At 39.5% G+C, this 25,393-nt stretch overlaps 1 protein-coding gene and 1 pseudogene across 2 annotated transcripts; one reads left to right on the top strand and one right to left on the bottom strand.

Moving 5' to 3' along the window:
* Window positions 1-1,313: 1,313 nt before the first annotated feature.
* Window positions 1,314-7,933, bottom strand: LOC122992304 (annotated as a pseudogene).
* A 7,939-nt stretch (window positions 7,934-15,872) lies between these two features.
* Window positions 15,873-23,275, top strand: tent5c (terminal nucleotidyltransferase 5C). 2 transcript variants are annotated; one of them, XM_044365767.1, is made up of 2 exons: window positions 15,873-15,971; window positions 17,534-23,275. In XM_044365767.1, exon 2 carries the CDS (start codon window positions 17,556-17,558, stop codon window positions 18,702-18,704), a length of 1,149 nt encoding a protein of 382 aa, XP_044221702.1. In that variant the 5' UTR covers window positions 15,873-15,971; window positions 17,534-17,555; the 3' UTR covers window positions 18,705-23,275. The 2 variants fall into 2 exon arrangements, with proteins under 2 accessions (XP_044221702.1, XP_044221701.1); XM_044365766.1 differs by lacking the exon at window positions 15,873-15,971 and adding an exon at window positions 15,978-16,294.
* The last annotated feature ends 2,118 nt before the right edge of the window (window positions 23,276-25,393 follow it).

The raw sequence follows: 25,393 nt of genomic DNA, 5'->3' as shown, positions 1-25,393 counted from the left end.
AATTCATACAACGAAATAAGATAAGTAAATCATGGTCTGTATCATAAAGTGTTACTTACTTGGATGAGAAATGTAACTTTTCAATCCTTTAAGCAACACCAAAATTGCAATTGCATGCAATTACACACTATGAACAAATACAGGTTGATTTGACAACAGCAAGAATCCAATACAACATTTTCATTTTTTGACATATTTGTCATTTGAAAAGGTTAACAGCTGACAGTTACAGTACCAGTCAAAAGTCTGGGCACAATTTCCAATTCAAGTGAATGGGAACGTGTGTTCAAACTTTTGACTGGTACTGTCCCTGTACAGTAGCTTAACTGACTTGTTGCAGTTAACAATGACCAGAACATTTTTACTTTCTGCTGCACAGATTCTATATCAGACCACATCGACCTGTTTCTACTTGCCACCTTCATGCTGTCTTCTCATGTTGGGAAAAACTTACAGGACCTCCTGCACATTTCATGCACAGGAACATGCACATGCAAGGAAACTGATGCAAAAGTGCCTTTAACCTGCATTCTCTCTAATGGCCAGCAGGGCGCGACTCCATTGGCTCCAAATAGAAGTCCATTTGTATAGAAATCTATATCTGGGAAAATGACCCTACTTCTCACTTGATTTATTACCTCAGTAAACAGTTTCCTAATGACTTTATGGTCTCAATCACTAGTCTTCTTTAACACAGAATGATGTTCATTTTGTAAATTATGGCTCCATTTAGAGTAAAATAGACAATAAAGCAGGATATTCTTTAGGACGTGGCTACCTCGTGGTTGACAAGTCGCTACCACAGTGGTGCCTGAGGTTGGACCCTGGGGAGCTCCTCCCAAGCTCCATGCTCTCATCCAAATATGGTAACTTCTCATCACTTCTGGCTCCATAAAACCAAGATGGCAAAATGCCAAATGCTTCAAAACGGGAGTTCACAAACCAATGGGCGATATCATAGTAGCTACGTCCATTATTTCTATACAGTCTATGCTGCACATGATGGAAGCCATTAAAATAATAACTCTACCTTCAGCCTCATTAACCGTTACAGTAGATTTACAGTAATCATTTCAGGGGTGTGTTAGCTTCTTACTACTCGCAAAATCAGACATGAAGAATTTTTTTGTTATGTTTTGTTTTTTTAATAAATGTGCATGATGCCATCAGGGAAAGGAAAATCTTCATGCTACAGAATACAATTATATTTTAGAGGATAGTGTGCTTTACACTTTGTGGCAACAGTTTGGGGAAGACCTTTTTCAAAGGACATAAAGAAATGGTTTTTCCCAGTTTGGTGTGGAAGAAAATGAAATTTGGAATGAACTGGCCAACTGTATGTATATACAGCAAATGCCAGCAGCCAGGTTCCTTAATCTTGTGGAAAGTCTTCCCAGAAGAGTGGAGGCTGTTATGTCAGCAGATTTTCGCTCAATATGTTCAACAATCACACATGGGCGCAATATTTGGGTGTCCACATACTTTTGACCATACATATATCAGCAGAGCTAACAAGAATTTTTTCATTTCAGAGTTCTCTGATGATTCAAGACTGCAAATGATAATCTAAACATATATATTTAAAAAATGAAGAAAAAAAAAAAACAGAGTAAAGCTGAGTCGAGGCTGTCTTGTTTTTTTAAGCTGGTAGTTTCACCTCTCACTTTTCACTTTGTTAGGAGGGTTTTTTCCCTAAAATTTTTAGATGCTACTAGGGGGCAGCTAATGTCAGAGCATTATTATTCATTATTGTTAAGAATAAAACTCTGGAGCTGCAGCCATGGCCCTAGACTCCCCAAATGGGTACAGACGGAGGCTCATTCATGTGTAAAGAGTCCAATGTCAGCACTTCTCTTTTTTTTCATTAATTGTCCCAGTTTGTTATGATCATAATTTCATCTCCTCTTTTAATGATAATGTGTTCCATGAATGGAAAGAAAAAGGGCTGAAGGTCATCAGAGATTTGTTCATCGGACAAGAATTTTGATCTTTTGCTAATCTTGAAGTTACATTGGCCTGCCCAAATCTTTTTCATTTCATGACCTTACAAAATTTTTGTTTACCGTAAAAATATTACCCTAATTTTCCTAGTTTATCAATGAGCAGTTTCTGTCAGTTTTCAAGAAGGCAATATCTCAATTGGTATCATTTCTCTCAACTTGTCCATCTTAAATTGGCATGAAACACAGAGTTAGGTTTAAGAAATATCTCAGTGTGTATGAGACGGAGGTTTGATTTTCAGTAAGTGTTTGAGCTTGATGCATCCAGTTCAAAGTAATTCATCATGATTTTCTCTCACCTCTTTTTAACTCATCCATGCTTGGTTAAATGTTGGGAGGACATTTTTCACTTGTTTATAGAGGTAGATTATGAACTGGCTTTTTTTGGCTACTCACAGATCACAAAGATCACAGCCAAAAGATTTATCTTGAAGAATTGGAAATCCACTTTTCCGCCTGCTTTCAAACCCTGGCTGGATGAACTGACTTCCTCACTAAACTTGGATAAAATTCATCATGACGTAACTGGCTCTGGTGAAAAGATTTAAGAACCATTTTTAAGTGGCCTGGATAAGAATATGGACTCTCTAAAAACAAGTCACTGTCTTTCCTTTATCTCACCATATTCTTTATATTCACAAAGATTGTGAATATCATAGGCAAGTGCATTAATTGGTTAGCTTCAGATGTGCTGGTAGGCAGATTTTGTTGTCTTCAGAGGGAGCCAAGCTAGCTGTTTCCTCCTTTCCAGTCTTTATGCTCAGCTAAGCTAACAGGCTGCTTGCTGTGGTGTTATATTTATCAAACAGATATGAGGGTGGTTGTTATGTCCTGTGTTGTGTGTTCTGTGTACCTGCCCTTTGTTTCAGGGAGCTGAGACCAGTCATTGGTCCCATCCAACTGGTGGCAGCTGAGCAACCTACAAAAAAGCCCTTCCTCCATCTTCTTGGCTCTCTCTCAGCCAGCAGTCTCCTCCACACCACATTGTTATTTGTTTTCCTTTCTTTGCTTAATTAATAAACTGAAATTTGTTTTATATAATTCAGTTTTCCTCGTTCATGTTACTTCCCCCCTGAGCCAGGGTTGTAACAGTGGCATTGTTCGAACATTCTGACAGTATCAATTCGCCCGCTGCACATGAGGGTGTCTCTTATCTTCCAGGCTATGCGTGGTGTGCGTTACTGTGTCCGATTGTAGTTTGTTGTAGTGGTTGTGAGGAGAATTGCGAGAAGACCTGGATGGCAATAACAATCATGAGTGTTTTTAAGATTGAGGAGAAACAATTAACATATCAACAGCAAGAGAAGAAAACGGCTCTACATTGTTGTGTGCCTCCATGTGCTAATTCGTCAAGATTAGCTTTCATCAGTCTCCTGTTGATCCTGAGGTACGGACTCAGTGGCTCATTAAGATCCATAGAGACAACTTCAATCAGGGGGCAGAGAAGACTCAACAAAGGAGTCTAAGTACTCATGCAGAATGACCCCTTTCAAAATGTTACATATTATTAAATGATCATTACGGATGGATTAATCTGTAAGCAGCATTTCAATCTAGATAGCTGAGATGAAGCTATTTTAAACGTACTTATATGTGCATAATATGTTATTATCTGATCATATGTTTTGTATGTAGAATCTAAATCTAACCAGGAACGATAGTAACAGAGAAGAAGTGTAGCATGAAATGGAAATATTAAATAATAAATTGTGACTTGAGTAAATGTACTTATTTTCTACTATGAGACAGTCTACATGTGAGCTACATAATTTCATTTACCACTAAAAAGCATCTTAGTACATAACATGACTTCTTTGCTACAGGAGATCTGTCTTCAACATTCTATCTTAAAACCTGGCACAATAACATCAGAAGTTCTGCATCTAGTGTGAACAGTGTTCACATGGAGTTGAGTTTGTAGTTGATGTAGTCTGCTGCAGCCTTCTCTCAGGACCCCTGCAGAGAAGCCATGTACTTCTCATGGATGTCAAAGTCATTCAGCAGGTCAGTTGTGAGTTTTCTACACCGGCTCCCCCACAAACAGTCTTATGGCTTTTGTGTAGTTCTGTGGAAACAAACACATATTTTCATTATCGATTAATCTGTCAATTATTTTCTCAATTAATGCATCAGTTGTTTGATCATAAAATGTCAGAAAGTAGTAAATTGGTCTGTCACTTCTTCTCGAAGCTCAAGGCAATGTCCTCAAATGTCTTGTTTTGTCCAAGCCAATGCTGAAGTGCCAAAAACTGCAGTTCCTCGAATGGCCACTTGAGGCTGGCTCCAAAAGTGAGTCAATCCCCATAGACCCCCATGTTAAAATGTCCAACTTAACAGCAGAAATAAACATGTTTACAGCCTGGTACAAAAAACGGTTTTGGTCTCTGTAGCTAATTTCCCCTTCCATGACAACTGTATGGGGGTGAATTTTTTATAACTCAACCCTTTAAATTTTATTAAGCTGTAAAGTTATGCATAATTAAGGACGTGGCTGCTTTGAGTGCCTGCCTCAGCTCCACCTCTTTGCCCATTTTGGATTAGCCGGGAGTTAGATGGAGTCAGGCACTGCCAAGATGGCAGTACTTTGAGCTTCAAAACCGATCTTCAGAAATCAATGGGTGACATTACGGTGGCTACGTCCATATTTTTTACAGTCTGTGGTCCCGACCAACAGTCCACAACCCAATATTTACTACCTTAAAGGTCTAAGGACATCAGAAAATATTCACATTTTAGAAGCTGGAATCTTTCCTCTTAAAAAAATGACTCGATTAATCACTTATCAGAATAGTTGAAGATTAATTTTATAGTTGGCAACTACTGGTTAATCATTGCAGCTCTACACTCTTTTAATATGTTAATGTAACTGTCACTTTGTGCTGTCAAGCTGCTCTAGTCTCATTCAAATATTCTTTTCTGCAGCAACAAACCCCCTCAGGCATCATTTAAATTTCATCATATCTAATCCAGTATGATGAGGCACTGTGAGACTGTCAGTGTTGAGCATCTACACTAAGATAGACGAGATAGCCATAAAGTGTTTAACTACTTCCAGGTTTTTCAAAGGAATATGCTGTCATATCAATAAAAAATCACTAACATGTATCCTTATGAATTATTTAATCCAGCTGTGAAGATTTTATCATTTATACTAGTTGATTCTTGTATCTTTGGGGTCAGTAATATTCAGAGTCTATTTGTCTGCCTATTTTCATGTAATTAGCTGTCAGACGTCCAGTCTTGTCTGGGGTAAAGCGGTGGTAGATGTCGGCTGACAGGGTGATCAGGTCACCCTTGCTCATAGCAATTCTGATCCATCTAACCTCCTTGTCCCTGATATTGAAGTGGGCCCCGCTGTCTCGGATGTACCAGATCTCATTGTCCAAGTGCAAATGTTCCCCTAAGAACATCTTCAGGTGAGTGGACAGAAATGAGAAGACTAATGGTTTTCTTCATTTAATTATAAGTCTTCATATCCAGTACATATGGTAACTGTCATTGTCTTCACCACAGACTGCTGTCATAAACCTCTGTAGAGCATAATTTTACTTCACTCCAGTTTGCCAACAAAGTGACAGTATCTCAGAATTTCCTCAGAGTTAGGCAGTGTGTCTTTGTGAATAGTGATGGAGTCCATATGGTCATATGTAGTATAGTAGCCTTGGTCCTTTCGGATCTGCTGCAGCTCTGAGTATGTTTCATAGTTATCAGCATTCAGCTGCAACAACAGCACAACAGCTCTGATCAGGAAACAAACTGTTGAAACTTACTTAAATTTGTTTGGTAATTTAATAATTTGTTACACGTCACAACAGTAAATCCCATTCAAGCAGTTTGCCCCTGATAGTGCTTTTTATGTACAGTATATAATGAGAATACATTAGAGTGTAGCAGTCACCCATTTGTGGGACTTGCTATCATTTCCCTGTTCCAAATTCGTATTGTATGTCGAAATCCATCTGGGTTGATTAGAGGGTTATTCAGATTACCTGTTGTGCAGGATGTGGGGACTGGCTTCCAAATAGTAATTGAGAGCAGCTGGGTGCATTCCCCTCTTGGCCAATCAAGGTGTGACAACGCCCTTTTTCTGGGGTTTAAGAGAGGAGAGAAACTGCACACTCTGGTCACTCAGTTCTTTCCTCAACTGGTTACAGACCTCATTTGTAGAGATAGTCAGACAGAAACTCTGGTCTGTTCAGGCCCTTTTGAGTCTTCTTTCTGGTCTTTTGCTTCTGATTTGAGGGTACCTTTGAGGAACACTACAAAATAAATCTTTCAACCAATTGACCTGCGTTGGGTCTCTCCTAGTGTTATTTGTGCAAGAGGTTGTGCTTGCTGCACAATAGCCAGACACCTGCAGGCTTTATTTTGTTTATTTATTATACATATTAAAGAGGCATTTGTTTATACCTATCAAAGTAGATACTTATCGCATTTTTTCATTATAATTATCGAAGAGGCATTTTTTCATTATTACTGTTGAGGAGGCATTTGTTTAGTAAGGGGACGTTTCCCATTGTACAGAACGTTGTGAGGTTCTGTAAGTGAATATTATTTGTTTTTTTTTCTTTTTTTTAATGTGGCTGGGAGCTGGTTCTCAGGCTTCTTCCTGATCAGTTGTGTTCAGGGAGAATCAGTACCACCACAAGAGGCACAAACTGGGGCTTAACTGGCAGTAAAAAAATCCACTAAAAATTGTAACTCACTTTCTAATTTGTGTGTTTATTTCCACGTCCCCAAGCTTAAACACAGGTTTTTACTCATAACATTTCCTTCCAACAACTAAACTATAAGCTTAACAACTTAAGAACTACACACCAAACGTTGACATATGTGTCGTACTTTTTCAGTTTTGACGTTCTCATTAGTTATGTAACACAAAGACGTGTTAAATGAAGCTTTGTAACTTAAAGGTGCAGTGTGTAGAATTTAGTGGCATCTAGTGGAACGGACTGGGAAGAAATGGAATTTAATATTCATAAGTATATTTTAATTAGTGTGTTTTAGTTTCCTTAGAATGAGCACTTTATATCTACATAGGGAGCAGGTCCTCTTCCATGGAGCCCACCATGTTGCACTGCTATGTTTCTATAGGAGCCCAGAATGGACAAACCAAACACTGGCTCTAGAGAGGGCCTTTCATGTTTTTTTTGCAAGTTTCGCAGCCTAGGTTCTCCTACATGCTTGGAAGGGGAGGGGGGTGGGGGGGTATTCAGTTGGTTGCAATCTGCAACCTCAACGCTAGATGCCACTAAATCCTAAACCTTGTTCCTTTAATATTGTACATATACATAAAGCACAATTTTGACTTTAGCTATTCAGAATATAAATGTTTATCATGGTTAAGCTTTTATATAGAAACTTTAAGGCAGCAGCTTGCTGTGGCTGTAATTTACCTTCCAGTTCAAAACTCCAATCAAATACCAGGGAAACAGGCTGATTCAGGTTCAGTTTGTGTGGCTTCATCAGAGCTGTCAATGTACCAAGCCTCTATCCCCATTCAGTTTTTGGAACATTGTAAGGATATTAAAATAGATAAGTCTGGGTAGTCTATAACGTTAGTGCCTTAATTTACTCAAACCTACATTCAAACATAGTTTGTACAACAGTTAATACTGAACAGCATGCAGATAAATGAAAGTGAACATACAGCAAAGAACAACAGCCACCACAGCCAGTTTCTGGTTTCTTCATGAAGGCAGGTAACATTTATGTTATGTACTTCAGATGTTGATGATACAGAGTTACAGAACCTCTCCTAGCCACATCAAATCCCCAGAAAATAATTGGCACAGAACTGGCTTGAAACTGATGAACAACTGAACTGTCTTCCTTCCTACTCTTTCCTCACAGACCTGTGGCAGGTAGCTCGGATGCTCGCTGTCCCTGTTCGTTGATCTTTATTTGATACTGGGGACAATATCACCTTATCATCAACACACCTAAAACTGGGTCATATTTGTTAAATTGTTGACAAATTATCCAACGTTAGATAGCAAAGTAAGCTGGTTAGCAAGATAGCTAATCCTCTGTGGCTGTTTATGTTAGTTAGCTACCAAGCTAGCAAGTTAACTTACCTTTGTATTTATTCATGTAACTGGAGACGTAAAGTTACATCTTGAAGCTTCTCTCACTTATTCCTTGGTGCTGATGCTGCAGCTTGAATGATGTGGTGAACATCATTGTTCGTTATCTTTGGAATATCTTGAAGACATCACATGTAGAAAGTCATTTTGTTGTCGACAAACTGACCAGCATCGGAAAGCGAAAATGCTTGTGCTCACCATCCTCAGACCAGAAATCGTACAACGTCATCTTACGCAACTAGCCAATACTGCCAACTATTTCCATTACCATGATTATTGTTGTTTTCAGATGGCACCATGAACACAGAGTGACAGTCAGTACTAGTGGCCTGTAAGAGCCCAGTATAACTGTTATGTCCTGTGTGCTTTTACAAACTTCTCCAGCCAGTAGATAACACTTACTACAAAGTTCTTGCGCTCCAGAAATCAATCAATCAATTTCATCAGGAAAAATTCATGAACTATGCCATATACCACAAACACAAGCTGTATGTAAGTTATTTCCAAGCATCTGTCTCAATCTGTGAGCAACCTACTTCTGTTTAACGTGTTTAAATTGTTTTTGATATTATTTCTTTTTCCAGAGTCCAACAAAGCTACAATATACAGACCACTGTTCACTGAATAGAATCCAAGGCAATCATGGCATGAAGTAATTTAGCTATATTTTAGCACTAATAGTGGGATATCAGGAAGCGCTGATGATTATTGTGATCATGAATACTATTTACTGTGATATTTTACCTACAATAATCAAAGCTTGAAAATTTGATACTGACATCCCTACCTGGCTAAAGGTCTAATCAGCCAGGGTAATTTTAAAAAAGCCTGTGTGGGTGTACAGGGCCTTTCAATTTGGTTATTAAACAAGATGAGGTGGACATTTAACAGTTGAAATATAAATTAAAGCTGCAAGCAGCAATGATCACCCCTCGCACCTTTGCACATGTCGTCATGGGCCACAGTCAAAGAGCTTTTATTGTGTGTCTTCAAGTCTGGGCTCTTACTGGATGTTGCACAAAGAAATTAAATTTTACTTCTTATGTCCACTGTGTGGCGCTAGAGAGCACCCACAATTATACGTCATGTTGCTGTATATCATGTGTAGACCACACCATGTGAATTCTATGTAAAGCGGATGATGTTTCTCATATCAGCCTGACTTCCTGTTGTCAGTAGGTGGCGCTATGACTATGACTCAGTATTTACACGTAGATGTATTCAGGCCAGAATTCTTATTAAGCATGAGAAACGTGATTTAGGTTAGCCGATGTACATTGAAGTTACAACAACTTCCTGCTTCATGGCGAAACATTGAAGTTTGCTGCACTGCCAGGGCGTTCAATGAAAATTCAAGATTTTGATAACTTTTCATCACAAAGGACTTTATATGACACTGACCAAATTTGAAGTCGCTCGGGTTAATTTTCTAGGAGGAGTTTGTTAAAATACAATGCCCACAAATGGCAAAAACTGCACAAAAATTGAACAGTATATTCAAAATGGCTGACTTCCTGTTGGACTTAGGGTTTTTTATACATCTGATGGTGATGATACATGTGCCTTACAAATTTTGTTCATCTACGTCAAATTTAAAAGTGAGGGCTTTTAATTTGAAATTTTCTAGGGAGCGCCCTTGAGCCATTTTGGAACACCCAAGCCAAAGACCCATATCAGATATCAAGTTGTGCCACTTTTGATGAATGTGCAAAGTTTTGTGAGTTTTCAAGCATTCCCAGCACCTCAAAAATGCCCAAAGTAATTGGGGGGCGCTATACAGCTGCTGTGCAACACCCAAGCCCATTTGTGATAATAAATCAAACTACTTACTAATTCAAACAAGTGTGCAAAGTTTTGTGAGTTTTTGTGCATCCTAAAGGCCTCAAATATGTGTTTGTGTAATGAAAATTGACACACAAAATCCAAAATGGCTGACTTCCTGTTGGGCAAAAACATTCCAAAAAAGAAATTTCTAGGTATAATGATGAGAGCAGTGATCTTACCGAATTTTATGAACATCAAAGAAACTTTTTCCAAAATGGACCCACGTTTGGGGGTGCTATGGATCCCGCTGACCATGCCCAAGCCCAATCACTATAAAAGACACAATTTCCCCCCACTTCTGACGAATGTGCAAAGTTTTGTGAGTTTTCGAGCAAATGCATTTTTGAAGGGCTAACCCTTCAAAAATGCAATTCATTGCAGAGAAGAGGAAGAGGAAGAAGAATGCCTTCAGATAAAATAGGGCCTTCACACTGCTGGGTGCTCGGGCTCTAATAAGTTTGTCAAAATATGTAACAGCAATGCTGTTTTTAAATTATCCCAAACATTTCTTTGCCAATTACTGCAATTTCTTCTCTGCTCATATATGGTAATATATGTCATGTCAATATGAAGGTAAAATTGACCAATACAATACTAATATTAGTCAGACTCACTGAGGGTAATACTGGGTTAATCAATGAGCAGGATAGCAAAATTTCATCTGTGTGTGATAACTGATTAAATGTTTTGATAATTTAAGAAAAATGCCAAACATTTGCCAGTTCCAGCCTCTGAAATGTGAATATTTGCAGCTTTTGTCTGTTTTGTGTTTTTGTAAGTTGAATATGTTTGGATTTTGAACTTGAAAGCAATTTAATGATATCATCATGGGCTCTGAGAAAAATAGTAATTTTTAACTATTTTTGGACATTTTATTGAAACACTGAATCAAATGTATTATTATTGGAAGAGGGACCAAGTGTTCTCACATCCAGGCAAATTATTCAGGTGCAAGAGAATTGTTTTTTTATTTTAGGATACAAAGGAGTGAGATCTGCACACTGTTAAGCTCCCAATAAATAATTTTATTCTCTTTTTCAAGGCCTCAAAAAAGAGAATAAAATGATTAACAGTGTGCAGACCTCACTCCTTTGTACTCTCAAATGTAGAGAGATTCATGAATAGTCAGAATTTGTAGGTGTTTCTGGATCATTGTACTTTGATGACAGTATCAAAGCTGCATGTCTTATTTGTAAATGACAGATTAACATCAGTTTTCAATAAGAGTATGATGCACACACACACACACACACACACACAGAGGGAATCCCCTCCCTGCACTACTAGTTTCCTTTCAGCGCTGCTGACTCACCGACAATGATTTAATGTATAACCCACTCCCATGGGGACTCCCCCGCAACACCCACACACAACCAGCACAGTACAGCTGACATGGCCCTCCACGCTGTCAGTCAGCGGTTTCGTCTCACCTTGTTTTCTCACCACTGATACAGCAGAGAAAAGTAAAAAGCTCTTTTGTGAGAAACTGTAACTCAACTCACATCTGTTCCCTGTAAACCTCAACTGTCATCATCCCTGACTCATTTATTGATATGTGTTGAGTGTTTGTTATCCATCTAATCTCGTTTTCCAATCAAACTGAAAGTGCCCGTCAAGATTCAGCTTTAGAGAACATGACATTCTAACAAAACTCTGAACAAAACTGCTAAAAGAATTTAGCCTTGGGGGGAAAACTTAGGTGACGACATATTTAACTCTCAGATTAAACAGGCAGGTTTGACAGATTCATGTGAACACTTCTTAAAGGACCAGTTAACACAGAGATAAATGTGAGCTCAGTGAAATATAAAAAACGACGTAAAAGTATTATCTAAATAATGACTGTGAGCCCAAAACCAAGAAAAATAATTTCATAAATAAAAAACTATTTAAAAACAAGAAAACTCAAAGCCGCAGTCGTGTAATCATTGTAATTCCAAAAATGGAAGTATCTCATTGTTTCACTGGTTTTACTGTACGTGTGTTGTCTTCCTTTGTTGTCAGTCCTCGGTTTTGTTTTCAGTTCAGTTTTCTGTTTTCTATCTGCTGAGCCTGTTGTCATGTGGGGGCAGGCTTACAGCCTGTAGACCACCTAGCAAGTGAGAGGGCAGTGTGAAACAACTAACAACCAAAACAACAATGGTGTGGTGAAACGGAAGTGCTAATGTACTGTACTGTTCCTAACTGCTCTAACATTAAACAGAAACATGCTTACCTACGATTTCATGACTTTTTCATCTCCGTTGCTCTGGCACTCTGGCCCATACTTAACACAATTTGTTGTTAATCATTTAAATATTTTAGAAATAAAATTTGCCTGTGCTTAGCCACTTACACACCTGACATCATATCCAACATAGCATGAACTAGTAACATTAACATTAGCTTGATGCAGTCATTGATTTTAGCAAGCCGAATGAGTGGAATTTTGAAATGGCTACAAGGTCCAAAAAACATTTGAGAGGGAAGTGACAACACTGGCCCTGACAGGTCAGACGAACCTTTCAATGCTGAAGAGGAGTCGGAGTTGGCACTTGAACTGAGTGAGAGATAGAGAGAGAGAAAACAGCCAAACAGCTGTTTCTACAGCTGTTGATTTTGAATCATTTTTATGAGTGCTTGGATAATTAAATGTATCCTTTGATTTTGAAACACTAGCCTTATGTTGTTGTTATTTAGCCATTTGAGCTGTTGCATGGTTAGATCAGTGAATTTTATTTTATGAAAAAAATTGCCCCCTTGCAATTTTTAACAGCCCCCCATCATCCTGGCGCCAGGCCTGAGTAGTAGTAGTAGTAGTAGTAGTAGTAGTAGTAGTAGTAGTAGTAGTAGTAGTTGTTGTAGTTGTAGTCAGACACTTAGAGGGCATCAGCCTTGTTTCTGCTAACATGTAGACCACTAGGTCTGGACTTAAAATGCAAATGGTATCTTTTCAGAATTTCAAGCTGAAATCACTTATTCAAGATTCAAGATTCAAGATCCTTGAATCTTGCAAAGCAGAACGAATTTACAAGCATGGTCCTGTCAAACTGTCGTATTTGTTAAACTGTCATAATCTATATATTTACATGGTCAAACAAGTAGAAGGCCAAAGTAGCTTTGTATGTTAACAGTTTAGTCTCAGATGTAAACAAAAGAGAGAGGGATGACGCTCTCATAACTATTTAGCAATCGTTTTATTTTAAATTCTATGGATCAACATTTCAACACATCTTGTCTTTCTCAGGAAGTTTAACTAGTCAAAATAAATCAGCTGAGAACAGCACATGTCCATCTGTGTAAACCAACCATGTGTATGTCTTTGGCAGGAACTGAGTGATGAATCATTGAATATTTCATTGATGGAGTTACAGCTGGATTTAAGTTAATCCAACATTCTAAACAACTTAATATCCTCCACAACATGAATGACAGAGCTTTAAAGTGACACTGTAATATTTATCAGTCAGACCAGCTATAATCATCTGAGCAGGCTGGAAATCTATTAACAGGCAGCTAACAGACAGTGTTGAAGTCCATATAATTGGAGGATAAATGATTACATGACTGCTTCAGCTGTTACATATGTTTCAGCTTTCTGGTTTTCATTTATGGAATTATTTTTCCTGCTTTGTTAATGTTTTTTTATGTTAACATTTCATTGAGTTCATATTGATGCTATATATGAATCTTCCTGTTTCAGTGCAAAAAGACAAATTGAAGTCATCTTTTGTGAACATTTGAGTGGAGGACACTAAGAACAAACACCAAAATATAAATTTAATTAACTATTTTAAATTAGTTATAAAAAAAAACCCACTGGTCTTGGTTGTGGTCAGAAAGTGAGAATGAGGGTAAAAACAAGTGAGAGACAGGGAGTGAGTAAAGTGAAATGTACCCATTGATAATGAATTGTGATATCACAGCATTGTATTTGTACTGCTGACAATCATGTTTCACTAATTCCACTCCATTGATTGTGCTTTAATTTTTCAATAACCTGCTAAAATGTCAAATTTTAGCTGTTCAACAATTTCTGAATGTTCTGTTTTGAAATAAACATCTGTATTACAAGGAAAAACACCTTTCAATGTTACAGGGAATTCTGTTGTCTATGTTTTTTAATTTCTAAAGAATCACTACCGTTACAACCCCTCAGTGGTTTCCTTGCGTCTTTCACAATAACACATCTCAGGCTTAGTGAGGAGTGTCACAGGGGGGTTCTGCAATGCAGAAGTTCTGTTTTTCAACATACAGTGTGTATGTGTGTGTGTGTGTGTGTGTGTGTGTGTGTGTGTGTGAGAGAGAGAGAGAGAGAGAGAGAGAGAGAGAGAAAACAGAAAGAGATATGGTGAATTATGTTTTTATGTGTTCTAGTGAAATACTGAATTAAATGTCTTCCATGGAAAGTTCCCAGTGCTGTGTCAGTGGCATTCACCCAGATTACATCTGCCAAGAAAGTTTCTTGTGTAGTAGAAAAGCCTATCAGGACCATCAGCAGACCGCAAGATTTTTACCGTTCTAACCCAATGCAACAGACTCCACAATGAACAACTAATTACAGTTGTACACAAGCACAAGGTTGTTTGATGACAACTCATACAGGATGTTCAGATAACTGATAAAAATCAGACTTACAATGATTATGGCTGTGCCCACTGTGCACTACATAATCCCAACCCACACTGTCTAGTTGCTTCCACTGGAGAACTTATGATTCAAGAGGTCATCAGTCACTTGAACTAGACTAATAAAAAATGAATTCACTGTTTGTTCTTTAAAGCAGCCTGGAGCCTGGAGTGTAGTTTGTGGTGCTGATATTTTGTCCACCTTACAACTCACAACTGTGTGTTTTTAGTGTTATATGGATAACTCCATCATTTGAACTTTTCATGATTGAATTTAGAAAGTATTTTGAGTCTATCCAACTTAAAAATAATAAGAAATGTGCACATACACTTAGTATGCTCTATTTTTTGTTAAGAATCTGACTTTGTCTACCTTTTGTTAATTTATAATCTTATATTTTTATTGTTATTACTTATGTCCTGTTACCACGTTAAATGTATCAACCAATTGAAAGTGAAGTCATTCCTGTTATGTTATCTTTATTTCATTATGATGCCTAAGTGTTTTCTGTTATTGTTTTAATGTCACATGCTGTAAGTGATGGTTTGTATAAATAAAGAGATGAAAAAAGTGGTATATGGATACAATTTTCATTAATGATAACCATTAATCTACCATGTGAACCATATGTTGAAGATAATTAGGGGTCATACCTACTTTAAAGATCTAGTTGGTCACTGGTATGGACACTGTTGGTCGTTTGAGCTCCTGGTGGAATTTAGAATTATTAATTCAGTTCAATTCAATGGGCTGTCTTGGCAGAGCATCAAAATACAATTTGTCCAAATACAGTATTTGTAAAAAAAACAACAACAACAAAAAAACAACAACAAAAAACCCCAATAATATGAACATTAATACATTAAGATTGATGTATGTATGTGTGTTTGTGTGTGTGTGTGTGTGTGTGTGTGTGTGTGTGTGTGTGTGTGTGTGTGTGTGTGTGTGTGTGTGTGTGTGTCTAGGTCATTCACTGTCCCTCAGGTTGTGGCATGTTGATACATATTTGGCAGCAAGATACGCCCTGTCTCCTTGCCTAAGGAGTGTTTTTAATTTTAAGAGGCCATTAAGCTCTTTGAAATCTGAAATTACAGAGTTGAACTTGTTAAAGTTTAACGTCACTGAGAGGTACGTGTCATGTGTCTGTGAGTGTTTTTGTTTTTTAACGAAACTTTACTTACTATTTATATGTTTTATATATATATATTGGGGCAATACAAAATATTCATTATGTGTCACAAGAAAATGTAAAAGTGTGACTAAGTCAGAGCTGTAAGTACCTGCCTGTGGACCTAGATACAGAGAACGTCGCCTGCCTGGAGACGCTCTTGGTTACCTGGCAACGCAAAAACCTCGTTGACCAATCAGACACTTCGCTCGGCGCATTGGTACAACCAAACTGAACGATTGCACGATCTGTGTGATCTGCTGATGATTAATGCTAGACCTTTGGGTAAATATATCAAGTTAATGTCTTTACTTTAATTTTTGCACCTTCACATACTAGTCATGTAGTACTTCATAAACGTAAAAGCCACGCTACGTGGACAGAGGGACTGTGTCGTGCTTCGGCTGTGCATCAGTTTCAGTGGGTCGTTCTTCGGCTGTATAAATGAGGCGTGTCTTCTGAGGGGAGAGTGGTTCAAAGACCGGTGTAAAAGCGGTGCCGTGTGTCTCTTTCTGGCAGTGGATTATGTTGGTGGTGTCTGCACGAATGTCAAGTTAACATCTTCTTTTTGGACGTTGAATGCTTTCGGAATATACGCCTTTGGAAATGTATGTACTACTTTCACCAGTTTGGAAGACTTTAACATAAAAACGTTGATTAGTTGTTTTTTTTTTTTTTTTTCCTGAAACGTGTGTTAGGCAACCGTGCTAAAATTACGGTGGGATTCAGTTCAACCGAAGTTCAGCTCAGCATTACTAACGTTTGCTAGTTTGTCAACGTAACGGTAATTCATGGTAGCGTCTTGTACTTGTTTAAAATGTTAACGTTAGTCAGTACCTTGGTGGGTAAATTAGAGCAAAAACTCATATTGCCTCGTCACTGGTAGCTAACGTTAAATTGATAAGTCAGCCGGAACGCTTTCTGTACCGGTGATGTTTCGACAAAATGCGTGTAATGTTAATTTGCAGTTTTTTTTAAAGGTTAATGTCGGACGTGGTTATGTATTTAGGAAAACTCGGTGTTTAGTGCACTTTAAGCGAGCTTGGTGTTTGTCTCTCAGCGGTTCTGGAATAAAAAGCGAAGCTCGCACGGTGAGCTGTTCTAGAAACCTCACGGGCTCTGTCCTTTGCTGCGTGTGTGTGTGTGTGTGTGTGTGTGAGTGAGTGTGTGTGTGCGCGCGTGTGAGTGTGTGTGTGTGTGTGTGTGTGTGTGTGTGTGTGTGTGCGCGCGCGCGCGCGCGCGCGCGTGTAACGGAGAGTGAGCAGGTTGTCTCGTGCTGAAAGGGGCCATGTTGCTGCTACTGTTTCATCAGATCTTTTTAAAAGCTACAGAGCCAATTGTTGTAATCGCATGTATTTGTGATTTATATTGAACTTAGAGTTTCACAATCTCCATAACAACTGTACTACTGCCATATGTTTACAATGCCATTCGCACAGCTCTACTACAAATACTTTCAGATTTAATGCGAGTTTGCACATGTGTTGACATTTTTTTAGTGTGATTTTACTATTTCCTACTATTTATATTACTATATATTTTTAATATATTTTGCCTCATTGTATCTATTTTTATGTTTATGCAATATGTGCCCCCCCCCCCCCAACACACACACACACACACACACACACACACTCCCACACAGCAGCCCTCCTTTAATGGCATATGTGCCTGCACAATGTGTAATGACAAAAATTGCATTTGAGTTGAACAAGGTCAAATCTATTCTTTAGTACTTTGTATTGTTGTGAAGGGAAATGGCTTTAAAATGGTTTAAATGTAAAGTTTGCTTGGTTTGTGTCACAGTTGGAGCCCTATCTAAAATCTCTTTTTCCCTCCCATCTTAGTTAATCTGAACTTTGTGAGAAGATGGATAACAAGGAAGCAAAGAGTTGTGCCAGCAGTGTCCTCTCCTGGGAGCAGGTGAGCCGGCTGAATGAAGTCCTGACAGAGGTTGTGCCTGTTCATGGCCGGGGGAACTTCCCTACTTTAGAGGTGCGATTGAAAGACATTGTGGCGCGGGTGCGCTCCCGTCTGGAGCAGAGTGGTATCAGAGTAAAGGACGTACGGCTCAACGGCTCGACAGCCAGCCATGTGCTGGTGCAGGATATCGGCTGGAGCTACAAGGATCTGGACGTCATCTTCCGGGTGGACCTGCCGCATGAAGCAGAGTTCAGGCTCATTAAGGACGTGGTGCTGGGTACCCTGCTGGACTTTCTGCCTGAGGGTGTGAACAAAGAGAAAATCACACCCATGACTCTCAAAGAGGCCTATGTCCAGAAGCTGGTGAAGGTTAACACAGAGCAGGACCGCTGGAGTCTCATCTCCCTCTCCAACAACAACGGCCGCAATGTGGAGCTGAAGTTTGTGGACTCGATACGCCGGCAGTTTGAGTTCAGTGTGGACTCCTTTCAGATTGTGCTGGACTCTGTACTTGCCTATTATGAACTGGCAAAGACACCCATGTCGCAGGCCTTTCACCCTACTGTGAGTGGGGAGAGCATGTATGGAGACTTCAGCATGGCACTTAGCCACCTGCGGAACAAGCTCATCGCCACCAAGCGGCCCGAGGAGATCCGAGGTGGCGGCCTGCTGAAATACTGCAATCTTCTGGTGCGGGACTTTCGACCTGCCAGCGAGGAGGAGTTCAAGGGCCTGGAGCGGTACATGTGTTCACGCTTCTTCATTGACTTCCCTGACATCGGTGAGCAGCAGCGCAAAGTTGAAGCCTACCTCCAGAGCCACTTTATAGGTGAGGAGAAGAGCAAGTACGACTACCTCATGATCCTGCGGCGAGTGGTCAACGAGAGCACAGTGTGCCTCATGGGCCACGAGCGACGGCAGACCCTCCACCTCATCTCACTGATGGCCTTCCGAGTGCTGGCAGAGCAGAATGCCATCCCCGATGCGTCCTGTGTCACCTGCTACTATCAGCCAGCGCCCTATGTCCGAGACCACAACTTCAGCAACTACTATGTGGCTAACCAGAACATTCCAACATGGCTGCCGTGTAACTGACAAAACAAACAAGTGGAAGGACGTACAAGAGAGGACTGCCGCTGCTGCTTTTGAGCAGAGAGAAGGAATAAAATAAAAACAAAAACTCCCAAAAAATTTAATATTAAGGCAATAAATGATTTGTTCCTCACAAGGCACAAATGACTATATTTAAGTGGACAAGTGTTTTGCTTTGTTTTTTGGAATCCTTTCTCATTCCTTATCTACAGAGGCGTCTAGGTCATTGAATAGAAAGTGATATTTTTAAGTGTTATTTAGATTTTTTTTTTCTCATCTTTGTTTGTTTCCTTGTTTATCAGCCTTACTCTTAAAGAAGTTGTGTTTTGTGCCTTAACCTCCAGGTTTACCCCCCCCTCCTCCCCATAAGTTATAAGTAAGTAATGGGCTATGTTTTGAAGAAAGGGAAGAAAATGATATAGCCTTCAATTTGGTTTTCTCCTGTTATTTAAAAATGTAAAAAGGCAGAAAAAAAAACATTAAAATATGTAAAAATGGTATTATTGGGGAAGAGGTAATGTAATAGGTGATGGCCAAAAAAAAAAAAAAAAAGCAGAGCACAGGTGTTTAAAAGTTTAGTTCGCTGGGCAGGGAAGAGTGGTGGTACACTAATAACTTTAGTCATATCAGCAATGAAGGGCAAACGAGAAGAGTCAATTTGTTTTAATTCATTTTGACATGTAAATATCTCTCACAGGCATTTGTGCTCTCCATAATATGCCGGCAGTGCCTGTGATTTGTACTCAATGCAAGAGAAAATGTGTGTATTTTTATTTCATTTTCCACTGTGAATTTCAGTGTAGGACGAGCCCCCCCTCACCCACTTTATATCCATTTTGCTCAGTCCTGTACTGTTATGTCAAGACTGGCTTCGAGTGGAAATCTGCAGTGAGGCAGTTTAGGCTTCAGATAGACTGCCTCTGAGGAGTTTACTTTCCCTGTTTTTAAGTCCCTTCCGAAGCCTCACCAGTGACCACCAGATGTCACAGTCTTCTGGCTATTGTGGGAGGCTGACAAACAGGACAGAATGGACACGAGCCCATTGAGAGAATGTGGCTAGCCTCGTTGCCTGGAGAGAGAGCTGGCTGGGAGTCCTGGAGTGACAGGCTGACTGGACTGGCTGTCCATTCCTTAAAAGGAGCAGCACATGGTGGGCCCACAGGGTCATCCCTCACAACCATTGTAGGCTCGACAGCAGCCCTGAAATGGGATCCTCCTCTGACGCAGCTCAGCGACTGGCTCTCAACTACAGGCTGTCTATAATTATCTTTTTTCTCTTTTCCTGGGGGAGGTACTGTCAGGGCGGGGAACTAGGGACGGGTGTGCAAGCAGCAGCAGCGCCGCCACCTTACATGTGTGGGAGCTGAATCACTTCCTGTACTCTCCTATCCAGTGCAGCGGACCACGCAGTGTTTGAACCCCATTTGTGGTCATGGAAGGATAGACACCAGGGAGCGCGAGTGGTATGTTAAGAGAAATGCCAGCATGTCTGCTAGAGGGATACCACTCCCCTTTCAGACTTGGATTCTGATTTATCACTGAAGCTACAAATGACTTGAGCCACAAGGCCATCACCCCCCCACCCACCCTCCACTAGTGGTGACAGCGTTGCCCCCAAACCTATGAATTTCTAATTTCAGCCAAGCCTATTATTAGCTGTTAATTTTGAACATTTGCAGTGTGGCATTACTAGCAGATGGGCTAAGCTGTGATTTAGACCCGTCATCTCTCCTCTCCTCTTTTGCTGACATCATAGCATCCATGTTTGAGAGGAGAAAAGTTGCTCTTAAATTTCTTATGCAAGTGGCAGCTGCTGTGCTTACCCCCCTCACCCCTCTGTTTCTCAGAAGCCTTCACCATTTCCTGCGCACTACATTGCCGCTGCTGCTGCTCATCTCACTGTGGCTCGTGTTTGTACCAGATAACCAGAAATGTCTCTTATCTGGCTGGCTCACAGCTCCTGGCTGGTTAGAGAATTGTTAGAGGAAGGTCAGCTCGGCCTCTTCTGCAGGTCACACCCCGTGGTCAGGCCATGTTGTGCTGGCTCAGCTGCTGAGCTTTGGTATTGGAACTGCTTTAGTGTTTTTAACAACTGAGGTGCCACACACTGTCTCTCTCTGGACCAAAGTATGCTATAAAACCAGCAACTGAAGCACTCAAGTGCCTTTCACTTTTTGGAGAGTGAGTTAGCTTTTTAAAGGTTTTTTTAAATTGTGATCAGGAGGGAAAGGGTTAGCATAATTCTTTTCTTTTCAGCCCCTTTAAACCCTGTGAAACTGACTTGATACAACACGCTGTATTGGAAAGTAGTTTATGGGAGATTTCATACAGTCTTCGGTGGGGGAGCAAAATACTTTTGGTTTGAATTCAAAATGAGTTTATTTATTTTATTTTTCTTTTATCATATTTTTTCCCTTTAGTTTTTTTTCTTTTAGTTTCAGTCCCAAACAATATTTTTCCTTGAAACCCATCTGTCTAGTCATTCCTGTAACAGTCTCAGTCGTTTCATTATACTCCTTTCTTGTCTTTTCCTGCCATCAGTATTGGCCTTGTCGTCATGTTGACTTCAGTCTCCCCCGAACGCCTTTGAAATCCAACTGATTTATTCTGATTTTCTCATCATACTCTATGTATTTATACCGTCAATTTAAATGGGCTGCCTAGCTCTACCTGCTCCAAAGTAACCAGGCTAAATTTGTTGTGCTGACAGTTCTGTCCCCATCCAAACCAAAATACTACCTGAAGTTCACTGACGAGCTGTACTGTGGCACAGTAGCTGGAGGTCACCCAGTACAGACCCCATAATAACAGAAGCACTTTAAAGAGGCCTTGTTTTACTCCAAACCCAGCCACCTGAGAGGAATGTAAATAAGCTAATGTGGTCAATTGCTGAATGGAGTTGAGCTGGTTCTCAGGGATATAATGTGTTTTTGAGGGCTTTGTTTTTTTTTCCCTTTTTTTTTTTTTTTTTTTTTTTTTTTTTTTTTTTGGGAAGGTGAATTGGTTTAAACTGCCCTTGACACTGAGACGTCTCCTCCTGATAGTTGCCTTAATTTAGTCTTTTCTTCACTCTGTATTGTAACTCTTACTCTCCCTCTTCACGCCCGAACTACAGGTTCTTATTAGATCATGCCTTAAGTTGGAGGTAGCCAGCAGGCTTCAGCTTGCTACAGCATTACAGCAGCACTGGGTTTTTATCTGTGCATCCATTTGTTCTGAGACTTTTATCATCACTCAATGAATAGCCCCCTCCAAGTTTAGTGCTGACAACTGGATTTATCTCCATACTCTTACCCTAAGATGATCTTTGCCTTGTTTAAAAGCCAAGGGACAAAACTTTGTCCAAGTGCTAAAAGCCCAAAAAAATGGCAGCCTCAAGTCTCTCAATCATTCCCCAGTTTGTTTATGTTCTCTGAGTGATGATAACTTGGTTTCTGGAGCTTGGAGGCACATTCAAAGCCAGCAGCCCGGCGATGCTGCCGCTCACAGTTGCAGGATGAAGTCTGCTGACCACGGTGAGGACTAGTCTCTTCTTGGGCTTCTTTTTGGCATCGCCCGCTAAAAGTAGTTGCGAGCGAGGTCAAAGAAAACGCAGCAAACAGAAGTTTGCGTTTTCTAGACTTAGTTTATGGTGAATGTAGCCTGGCATGTAAATCCTCTGCATGTTTGCTTCCGTTCACCTTAACCCTACCTTCACGTGTTTACGGTTATTGTGGCTTTTTTTCTGACGACTGAAAACATGTGCCTGTTAACGAAAGCTTTACCGTCCCCATGATGATGAGAGTGGGGTACAGCAGGGCTCAGGCTAAATCACTTCCTTCGTCAGGGTTGATGTATGTATGAGATGTATGAACTTTTTTTGTGAAGAACAATGTGGAGAAAAAAAAAAGTGAGGATGAAGTGTATTTTGCCTTTTTTTTTTTTTTTTTTTTTTCTTTCTTTCTCGCCCCCACTTTTTTTTCTGCTGTAAACTTGTCAGTGTTATGATCCTCCTGCTTCTCTCATTCACCTTGCCTTTGGTCGTCCCATTTGTTTGGGCCTTTGTTTATTAGTGCATGGTGTTTTTATTTATGACACCTGTAGATGTATTCTTTGCTCGAGGGGGTGCAGAGAAAGCAGAGGATTAGTTATTTAGTGGTTATGCTTGTCTTAAGTACAAGTCTTACATCATGGGAATGTGATGGAGGCCGTCTGGAAGTTCTCCTGCAGTTTCTATATGAAGAGTTGTGAATTTTTTTTTTTTTTTGCAGCAGATTTGTGTTTACGTTAATGCGTGGAGGTGTGTGTGCTCGTTTGCATGTGTGTATGAGGGGATGCCTGTGGATACAACTTTAAAAAGTGGGGAGAAATATGAAATTTGTCGCACTATACATTATTTTTGAAATAGTTAATACATAAGAGCTTTTTTGTCAGCTTCGTGATTGTGACGATGATTTTGATGGTTACAACCATTGTACTATTTCATTTTTCAGCACTTTTACCTCACTTGAGTTTTTCCTTTTGAATGGAAATGTACATGTACATCAGGAAAATGTGTTTGAAGAGGAAATAATGAATAAAGACATTAAATGCAATATCTGCTTCAGCCTTTTTGTTGTTAAAATTTCACATAGCACACTCTGCTTTACAGATTTATCCCAAACTGGCATTTGAAAGATTTTTATGAGACTGTTTGTACAGATAATATTTTGTATGTCTGGCTTGTAATGCTGCACTGCCAGACTTGTACTGTTGGAACAGACAAAGAGTGAAAGATCATTCTTGTCCTTTGAAACAGTCTGGACTGTTTATGGAAGCCTCACAAAGCAGGATTATTGAGTCTGTATAGTGGTGATAATTTAAAAAAGTGCAAAACCTAACAATTTAGAGAAGATAAAATAGATTTTTATCGTGAAAGTTTTCATGTACACAGTAGAATGAAATTAATTCCTCCAGGATCACAGTGCAACAGTAAAAATAAAACAGTGCAGTATAAAGGACTGCATCACAGTGTGAAACAAGTACAAAGCAGTGCAGCAATATACAAGACAATAATACAACACAGTAAAACATCACAGATGTATATGCTAATAAAATACAGACTCAATAAAATGTCTCTATACAAACTGAGCTGCACAGAGCAGCAGGAGTGAAGGGCCGTAGTTTGCAGGAGCTGACCAGGAACTGTGAAATTAAAATCCAAATTTGATTGTTAACTTACTGCAAAGGTCATGAGGCCCACGGGCTCAGAGGGGCCCCTAAGCCAGAGCTTCTGTGAGACATTACTCTTATTAACATTTCTTGTTTGAGAATGAAAGGGCTCAGTCAGCAGTCCTGCTGTGAGCGGCGGTTGCTGGGACAGGGGCCTCTGTGTCCATCATCTCCTTTCATATGAATATAGTAACAGAAGATGTAGATAGCTACATAAAGTACTGTCCAGAAGATAGAACATTTCTTTTCAGGGGGGTTGAGCAGTGTTGATCTGGCTCAGTTGTGCATGTAGAGGATTCATAATGGCAAATAAAGGTTTAGAAAATGTTTCATGTTTTTTGATATTCAACTAACTCACTGATGTCAAACTCAGATCTTTTATCCCACTTTGATATCTCTTTTTTTTCTTTTTAATCTTCCATTTTGTTGTTTTTTGTGCCCTGATCCTGAAGAAACAATGTTTCATCTCAGGTGTAACTGAACTTGATCTTGAACTTAAAGGGTCAAGTAAAACAAAAAAACTGACATATTTTTTTACCTAAATGGAATCTTGTATGTGGCGCTCACCGCATTGAAAAATGACATTTTATAAATTCAACAGCAGGTTCAATACTGTGAATGATCCACAAAACACAACAGTTTTCTCAGGGACAATTTCCTCAGTAGAGGGCACAGGGATCTTTGAGAATGTCAGGTGTTTTTTGTCCTTGAGGAACCAACCCTTTAAAGGTATAATATGTAACTATTCCACATTAAAATGTCTAAAAACAACTAGACCTATATTTTAGACAACAACTCCCATGATCCCATGCTACTTCACAACTTCATCAAACTCCTTCTAGCTGCAGAAGTTACATATTGTGCATTTAAAGGATGGGTTCATTTTTTTTTAAGTCTGTCTTTAAATACTGGATTCCTTCCTAAAGCAAATTGATTCAATAGAAATTATTTATTAAGTCTTTACTTCTAAAACACACAGATCCACATGCAACATGCATCAGGAACCAGAATATCAGGTCATACATATGTCAGTCTTGTTTTGATATTGATAGACCTATCCTTTAATAAAATAACCTGCAGGTCGTGCCTCTCGGTACATCCTCTGTGTCACTGATGTCTGCATTAGGCCTGCACTCACTGACTAATATATTGAATCTACAGTAAAGGTGGTTTGCTGATACATTAACCTCATTGCATTGTAGTTAAAAAGACTATCAAATGTCTGAATGTACTGTCGGATTTTGGTAGCAACACATTTCTGATGGCTTTAGCCTCCAGCCTTTACAACTTTGACTTCCTAACATCTTCACTTCAGTCTAGTGGGCATCCTGATGGTGATTTTAACCAGGGATGTTTTCCATCTCCATCACTGGGGAAGCGGTTAGCATTCAAAACTTGAAGCCCTGTTCTTTCTGATCTGGAAAACTCTACCCATGCCAGTGTTTTTTATTGGGTAATAACTGCCTGGACGTTGCTTTTGTGAACATGATGCTTTAAGAGTA

This window comes from Thunnus albacares, chromosome 11 (genome assembly GCF_914725855.1).
Source record: "Thunnus albacares chromosome 11, fThuAlb1.1, whole genome shotgun sequence".
Classification (NCBI taxonomy): domain Eukaryota; kingdom Metazoa; phylum Chordata; class Actinopteri; order Scombriformes; family Scombridae; genus Thunnus; species Thunnus albacares.
Note: the sequence above shows the minus strand (reverse complement) of the source record. Positions and strands in the feature narration are given on the sequence as shown.

Excerpts from the sequence above, each read along its gene's own strand:
- tent5c (XM_044365767.1), top strand. The coding sequence starts at position 17,556 with ATGGATAACAAGGAAGCAAAGAGTTGTGCCAGCAGTGTCCTCTCCTGG.